The sequence below is a fragment of the Lactuca sativa genome, chromosome 9, assembly GCF_002870075.4.
Source record: "Lactuca sativa cultivar Salinas chromosome 9, Lsat_Salinas_v11, whole genome shotgun sequence".
Taxonomy (NCBI): Eukaryota; Viridiplantae; Streptophyta; class Magnoliopsida; order Asterales; family Asteraceae; genus Lactuca; species Lactuca sativa.
In genome coordinates, this window is record NC_056631.2 from 67,731,214 (window position 1) to 67,739,897 (window position 8,684).

Consider the following 8,684-nt stretch of genomic DNA (forward strand, 5'->3'; position numbering starts at 1 on the left):
ATGGTATATATTCAATAATTCAATAATGATAAATGAAGTAAATGACAAGTGGAAAATAAATATCTCAAAATTATGACAAAATGACATGTGGCATAATGTATGAGAGTGTGACAAGTGGCAAAAAAAACTTTCATTTATTAGAGAGGGAGAGAGCTTTCAGATTTCGTGAGGTGTTAGTCAAAAATAAAAGCTTCTCAGCTTCCACGCAAAGTGTAAAGTGTGCCTAAATCGCGCCATTTCACACACTCGCGGCGTCGGCTAGTGCTAGGCACACGGGCTTGGCCCATTCTTTTGATCCACTAAAGCCTTTGAAGGCTTACTAAGGGAATAGTCTTATAAACCCACAAAAGTTTCTTCCCCCACCAATGTGGGATACAAAGAAAATTGCCAACTTGCAATTCCTTTATATATAAAGTTCCAACAATATCTACATTGGGATACAATGTATTTCTTGGTTTGGATATTTTTTCTTGGTCCTTTAAACGTCAAGGGGTCGTTTCTAGATCTAGTGTAGAAGGAGTATTTTGACGTTGCCAACTTGTTGCAAAGACATTGGATTTGCAACCTCCTTCATGAACTTCGTCAAGCGGTCATCACCACCACGATTGTTTATTGTGATAATGGTAGCAGCATTTGTCTTTCCTCCAATTTGTTTTAAAATTAACAAACCAAACATATTGAGATCGATAATCATTTTGTACATGATAGAGTTATAATGGGTCAAGTGTGGGTGTTACATGTCCCTTCATCATCTGTATGTAGACAATTTTCCCAATGGACTACCTTCCATATTATTTCTTAATATCTAGTTTTAAATGTTCGGATCTCTCATGTCGGTTGGGGGTGTATTATTATTGTGTATTTTGTTTTTTCTATCTTTGTATTTTCCCTAGTAGTCTCGGACCTAGTAAACCCACAATATAAAAAAAAAATGTTGTTTAATGAGAAAGAGATGATCAAAAAAATATGATCAATGCTAAAGTATCAATTACAATCTATACATATTCACTGTAGTGGTATTTTGACTTATTTATCTCTTTATATGTGACATTGTCCTATCTAATGGAGAGCGTTACCTTTTATCAATAATAGAGCCTGAAAGTTTGGTTATAGTGTTTATTTTATTGAAGAAAGTCGGAACAATTTCTCTTTAGATAATGAATTTATATTAAAACTTTCACACATCATTATCATTATTGACTATATATAAGCGTATGACCAACTTTGCTCTCTGTATTGCTTACTTTTATAACGGTTGACTCCTTAAAGCCATTGGTTAATGGTTCATTTTCGCGCATATAATTTATCATCCAATTCACCAATAATGTTTTATATAGAATACGAAAATATATAATATTATGCCATTTGTTGCATCAACCCATATATAAATCACTAATGATAAATAAGGCATTCTGAAAGACTACATTAAGATGTGAAAATTAAACACACAAATTGATGCTATAATATCACACAACAAACATGATATCGACTTAGACTTCCACTTGAGATTTAAAACTTAAAAGAATTTAAAATAACAAAAGTTTGAACTATTTACTGTTCAGCGAATAATATCGGACCCACAGAACTTTTTCGATCCTATAAAAATCATTCCTTAACCCATACTCGATTCATAGCTCTTCTTATTCCGAGAGATCCGGTTCAAGCAATAGTCACACCATGGTTAAAGCAATTAGGGTTTATGAACACGGTGGACCTGAGGTGACTTTCTTCATCGATCCTTTTGTAAAATAGTAGAAACTGATGATCAGACCATGTGGTTTAATTCCACCATTGTTACATCTGGTTATATTCTGCATGCTCTGAATTCAAAAACATGTTTGCTATATATCGATATTCAATGAAATCAATTAGTTTGGTTTGTTTATATATTAATGCAAAAACTGTTACAGGTTATGAAATGGGAGGATGTGGATATAGGAGAACCAAAAAGCGGAGAAATCAAAGTGAAAAACAAGGCGATTGGAGTAAACTATTTGGATGTTTATATGCGTAGAGGTTTAATCCCTGGTTTATGTCCTCCACTGACTTTCACACCAGGTGCTTATTTTAACTTTTAATTCTTCGAATAATTCTTTCGTATGATCTTATTACAAACTTATGCGATGATCATGCATGATTTTAATTGTTATACTAATTGAAAACTAAAAAGAACTATAAAATTGTGTAAGTATTGAAAACTGAAAAGAACTATAAAATGGAGCCATGGAGGAGTGGTTGTGTTCATGGCAGTGGGTTATAAATTAATTATTCTTGAATTTTCATTATATCTTTTTTTATTTACATGAAACATTTTGTTTTCGTTAAATTTAATGTAAATGATTATTTCCTTTTTTTAAACAATAAATCTAGTTTTCTCCTATAATCATTTGACAAAGAAATTAATTCTGTAAGGCGTGAATCACGCAAAAAGTGTAATTATCATTACATTCATTCTATTTAAATAATGATTTTTGGTTGAATCGTTCTTAATTTATTTTTTATATTATATATAATGCATTATATCTAAAATTTACATAATTAGAAACAAACTCTAACTTGAACGTTCCGGTTGTCTTACTGTCTCGTAAGCATTAGGTAAGAAAATGATAAAAGTTATATAATCCTCCTTAATAAATAAAGGTTTTTTTTGCTACTTGTTATTTGCTCATGAGTTTTGACACTTGTCATTTTATGATATTTTTGAAAGAAATATTATCCACTTGTCAATTTTTGATTTGTTTCAATTTTTAAAATCAAAGTCATATACTATATATATATATATATATATATATATATATATATATATATATATATATATATATATATATATATACTATTAAATTGCAATAAATATATGTCTTCGTTTCTTATTTTAAAGTTATACATTAAAAAATATTAAAATTTTACACTTTAATGTTTAATTCTTTTTTAAATTAACCCGTGTAATACACGGGTCTCACACCTAGTTAATAAATAATCTTGTTAACACCTTCGAATAATACTATCAGACCATCCGTTATACCTAGCACATATCACATATGTGGTGGGTGCCACATCAGCACCACATTACACTACCACTAACATGGGATACCTACCACTAACAAACCACTCCACATCATTATTTTAATTTTTTTTAATTCAAAAATACAATAAAATTACATTTTTTTAATTCAAAAATACAATAAAAATTACATTTTTTTTAATTAAAAATCATTCATTTTTTTAAAACTAGTTTTTCATTAATTATAAAAATAAAATTACAACTTCAAACTACATTACTTAGTTAATCTAGAAAAAAAACATTACATTAATTAAAAAAACAAACAAATATACATATAAAAAACCTAATCGTCATTCATACTACGTTGGTACAAATGTTCCGCGACATCTTCTCGAAGATTGAAACAAGTTTCACTATTATGAATTTCAACAACTCGCTCTAAAAGCGCGTTCGTTCCAGGTATGAACTCATCAATTGGAACGACAACGTCGTTCGGATCATATGTGCAAATCACTAGACCTTCATCTTCAATAATTATATTATGCATTATAATACATGCTAGGATCATTCGTTTAATTCTTTCTTTATCCCAGAGTCGTGTAGCATATTTCACTACATGTCATGTCTGATTAAGGACTCCAAATGTCCTCTCGATATCATTTCTCGCCGATTCCTGTTTTTTTGTAAACAACTTTGCCTTTTCACTTCGAGGAACCGAGTATCCCTTCATCAATGTAGAATAATTCGGGTATATCCCATCACCAAGGTAGTCACCGTATTTGTACGCGTGCCCGTTCACCGTGAACATCATATCAGGTGCTTTGCCGGTCCAAATATCGTTGAAAAGTGGAGACTGGCCAAGAACATTAAGGTCTTTGTTAGACCCCGCTACTCCAAAAAAGGCATGCCATATCCACAAATCTTGAGATGCAACAGCTTCTAGGATGATAGTTGGTTCACCTATATCTCCTCGAGTGAACTGACCACGCCATGCATTTGGACATTTTTCCCAAGCCACATGCGTACAATCTAGACTGCCAAGCATACCCGGAAATCCATGCCTCTCCTCATGAGCCGAATATAATCTCTCGATATCACGGTGAGTAGTTTTGCGCAAATATTCTTTGTGAAAAACCTCATAAACACATGCAGAAAACCAATCTACACATTCAACTGCGGTCGTCTCGGATACTTTCAAGTACTCGTCAAATGCATCGAATGATATACCGTATCCCAAATACCTAAGTGCAGCCGCACATTTTTGTATACTACTAAAACCCATTCTTTCTCTAGCGTCGGGTTTTTGTTTGAAAAAATCATAACGAGATTCTAAAGCATTACTAATACGTAAAAATATAGCCTTATTCAAACGGAAACGACGTTCGAAGGAGTCGTTATTATAAAGACAATTATCAGCAACGTAATCACGTACCAATAAGTCGTGTGCAGCTTGGCGATCACGATTGACGACCGCCCTTGTACGAGCTACATTTGAACTTTCTTCATCATGAATGTGTTGCACAACATTGAAGAATGTCTCGACGAATTCTACGTCGTCATCCGAGTCAACACTTTTTAAAAATTCCATATGTATTGTGGAATGGAATCCATGTGTATGTGTTTTGTGGTTTTAGAGAATAGAATGGGGTTTAAATCTTGGTATAATAGAAGTTTTATTCATAATTAGTAAATTGAGTTTGAAAAAAAAAACGGCCAAAATAGCCGTTCAACGGCCAAAAAACCGAACACCCAATCAAATTTCTCGTTTGAATCCGTCGTCGGGAACACGAAGAAGTACGACCACGTCCGACCACGGAATGTCGGGGTGGTGTGCACGATCCGTGCTCGTGGCCAACTAGACCACGATTTCATTCGTGGTATGTATACCACAAGGCCTTACTTAATAAACTGTTTTATTTTAAAATAATCAAAAACTGTTAGCTTTTTATAGAAAAAAAAGTTGAATTAAACTTAATATATTTTAAACGCTCATAGTTATGCTTTGGAAAAAGTAAAAGGTCTCTACTAATGAGCACATGTGCTTCTCTAAGAGCATTAGGTATGGATCATGTTATAACACCAAGTTCATATGTCACCTCATCTATAACACCACCATAACACCAAGGGGGAAATGGTGTTCCCCATGTTATAACATGTTAAGAAGTAGAGAGAGAAAGAAATAAAATGATTTGATTGGTTGATAAAGGCAACAACCAATTAAATTTCTCGCTTCTTGTGCTCGTCACAACAAGATATGCCATAACATCCTCTTAACAAGAAGGAGGGGTAGTGTTCATCTTGTTATGACTAGGTTATGAGGTGCCACATCAATAAAAATTGCACTTCTCGTTGCCCATACCGTATACTCTAAAAAGCAACAATTGCATTATTTGTGTATTTAATTAATTAATCTATTGTCGCGTATATATTTGTATACAATTTTTTTTCAATCATCTACGATGAAAAAAAATATGGTTGAAATTTAGCGAATGTGCCGTTAATATTTAGGTATGGAGGCAGCCGGAGTTGTAATAAGCCTTGGTCCTGACGTCACTACATGTAAAGTTGGAGATTATGTGGCTTACGCTGGCTTTCCTGTCTGCGCTTACACCGAAGAAATGATACTTCCTGCAGATAGAGTCGTACCAGTTCCTCCTTCAATTGATCCTATTGTAGCAGCTGTTGTGCTTTTTAAGGGACTCACAGCTCAAGTTCTGGTTCGCAGTTGTTTTCAGGTGGTCGAATTTTGCTTTTAGATGCGAATAAAATGTCATTGGCAATCTATATATAATGTGACTCAGTATAGTGAATTTTGAAAATAGATTGGACCCGAGCACACGATCCTTGTCCATGCAGCTGCGGGTGGAGTCGGGTCATTGGTGTGTCAATGGGCAAACGTGCTGGGTGCAACCGTGATTGGAACCGTTTCAAATGAAGTGAAAGCGGTGCAAGCTAAGGAAGATGGATGCCACCATGTCATTATCTACAAACAAGAAAACATTGTTGATCGTGTTATGGAGATCACATCAGGAAAAGGAGTTGATATTGCCTATGATTCTGTTGGGAAAGACACATTTGAGGTAATAATTTATAATTTTAATTAAAGGGTTAAATATACAAGAAACAACAATGTATCTTAACTATTGGTTTGTTTATTATAATATCATACTTTCTTTTTGAAGAAATCGGTGGCATGCTTAAGATTTCGTGGATACATGGTTTCATTTGGGTTTGCATCGGGCTCACCCGAGCCTGTGAAATTCAGTTTGTTTTCGGATAAATGTTTGCACTTCACAATTCCATCCATGATGCTTTACACAAAAGCACGAGAAGACCTCCTTGCAGCTTCGCATGAACTATTTGATAATGTTGCAAAAGGAGTTTTACGTGTTCGAGCAAATCACAAGTACCCTTTATCGCAAGTGGCTCAAGCTCATTTGGACCTTGAGGATCGGAAAACAACCGGGTCCATTGTTTTGATACCCGATAACTGATATCTATATGTTGTTTAAGCAAATCAACATAGTTCGTCCAAGAGTGTAGTTTCATTTGGTTGGTTGTATGCATGAGTCGATATTGCACGAATTTTAACTAATAAATAAGTCCTAGGTTTAGTCTTATTCATCATCTTTTTTTATCTATAATTCGTACATGTTGATTGCATGTGGTGGTATGTTGGCTTATTTGGTCTCTTGTGTGTCATTTACTCATTTTGTACCATGTAACGGAGAGCGTTACCCTCTACCAATAATGGATTTGTCTTTTTACGAACAATTAATAATGAATCCTGAAATTTTGAATAAAGTTTTTATTTTCTGGAAAAAAAAGTTCTCTTTAGAGTTTACATAATGATTATATATATATATATATATATATATATATATATATATATATATATATATATATATTACTTTTGTAAAAATTAAAAGATTTGTAAAAATTTGTTAATTTACAAAGCTAGATGTTTTCGCTGTAAGTTTATGTTCTACTAGGCGAATGTTCGCACCTTGTGTAGAAACACTAGGGGTGTAAGTGAGCCGAGCTATCCGTGAGCTACTCGGGATCAACTCGTTAAAAGCTCGACTCGAGATCAAATTAAACGAGCCTGAGCCGAGCTCGAGCCTAAATATGAGGCTCATTTATTAAACGAGCTCGAGCCGAGCTTCAGTTAGTGGGCTCGTAAGCCTAAACGAGCTTAAACGAGCCTATATATATATATATATATATATATATATATATATATATATACACACACACACACACACATGCATACATTCATACACACACTAACACACACACACACACATAGATATATATATATATATATATATATGTATACATGGAGGCTCATTTAGGCTCGATTAGGCTCGCGAGTCCACTGAATTGTTCACGAGCCGAGCCCGAGCTTCATTTTAAGGCTCGAATCGAGCTCAAGCTCGAGCTCGATCTTCCTCAAAATTAAACGAGCTGAGCTTGAGCTTGTTTAGGCTCGGGCTCGGCTTGGCTCGGCTCGTTTACACCCCTAAGAAACACATATGCCAAGCTCTGGTGGAATCAGTCTGAAACGTGTGAAGGTATGTATGGAATGGAATTAGACAAATCAGTAAGCAAAACAAAAAACAAAACAAGGATAAAAGATTTTAATCAAAAAAATACCAATCAAAATATGGCAAAAGATTGATACATTAACTAGGCTCAAGTCCAAAATTCAAATCACATAATTCCTTGGAAATCAAAACAAATCCAATATAATAAACCCATGAATAACCCATTCACCAAATATGGTAATTGATTAGTAGCATGCTAGTAAATGTAATTTCATCAAGGTTAGTGTTTTTGTACATCATGTCAATAAAGAGAGTTAATGCATCAGAGACTGTAGAACCTTGACACCAACATGTGATCATAGTAGTCCATGAGATTACGTCTCTTTTCGGCATTTCATCAAATAGCTTATGTGCATCAGTCAAGTCTGCCCCAAACAGACGGTGAAAGTCATGTTCCCCACAATGCAGAAAACATCACAAAAAAAGTAAAACATAGAATAAAAATTATCTTACCTATAACGTGTTCAAGATCAATGATTACTAAGTTATGTTCGAGCAACGTCGTTTGTAAAGCATGACTTAAGGCGGCCATTTTATATATATATATATATATATATATATATATATATATATATATATATATATATATATATATATATATATAGATAGAGAGAGAGAGAGAGAGAGAGAGTTAGGTTCAAATGTTTTTAGCAAGTATTGTGTGCCTAAATGCACCAATGAGAATTCAGGAATTAATAAATCATTAAATAAATTAAAAAGGGTATAATGGTAAACTTGGTTTATCTAATTATGGTAAAAGAATATTTCAATTAATCTCTCTTTAATTAGTTAAACCCTACCAAACTAACATCCCTTTATCAGTCGGCCGTCGATCACAAAATCATCTCGTCTCAAAATCATTACTCGAGAATTTCTTGTAGGAGAATGGAAGTTTTAATCGAAGATTTACGATGGAGAAGACAGTGGTGTATGGCAAGGAGCCACCCTTAAAGCCTTAAACCCGACAGGAAAACGAGTGGGGGATGAGAGAACTTGGTGGTGGTCGATGATTCTACGGGTGTTTTCCTGTTGTTGATTTACAGCATCTCTGATGAGGGTGGTTTGGCAGTGAGGAT

The 8,684-nt window shown here is 34.0% G+C and overlaps 1 protein-coding gene across 1 annotated transcript; it reads left to right on the top strand.

The window, feature by feature from the left end:
* Positions 1 to 1,566: 1,566 nt before the first annotated feature.
* Positions 1,567 to 6,805, top strand: LOC111901610 (uncharacterized). The gene is made up of 5 exons (XM_023897487.3): positions 1,567 to 1,719; positions 1,911 to 2,058; positions 5,510 to 5,736; positions 5,824 to 6,081; positions 6,184 to 6,805. Exons 1-5 carry the CDS (start codon positions 1,678 to 1,680, stop codon positions 6,493 to 6,495), a joined length of 987 nt encoding a protein of 328 aa, XP_023753255.1. The 5' UTR covers positions 1,567 to 1,677; the 3' UTR covers positions 6,496 to 6,805.
* The last annotated feature ends 1,879 nt before the right edge of the window (positions 6,806 to 8,684 follow it).

Bases quoted from the DNA above. Each gene is read 5' to 3' on its own strand.
- LOC111901610 (XM_023897487.3), top strand. From the start codon at position 1,678: ATGGTTAAAGCAATTAGGGTTTATGAACACGGTGGACCTGAG. The intron at 1,720-1,910 runs GTGACTTTCTTC...AAACTGTTACAG, and splicing joins ATGAACACGGTGGACCTGAG to GTTATGAAATGGGAGGATGT. The intron at 6,082-6,183 runs GTAATAATTTAT...TTCTTTTTGAAG, and splicing joins TTGGGAAAGACACATTTGAG to AAATCGGTGGCATGCTTAAG.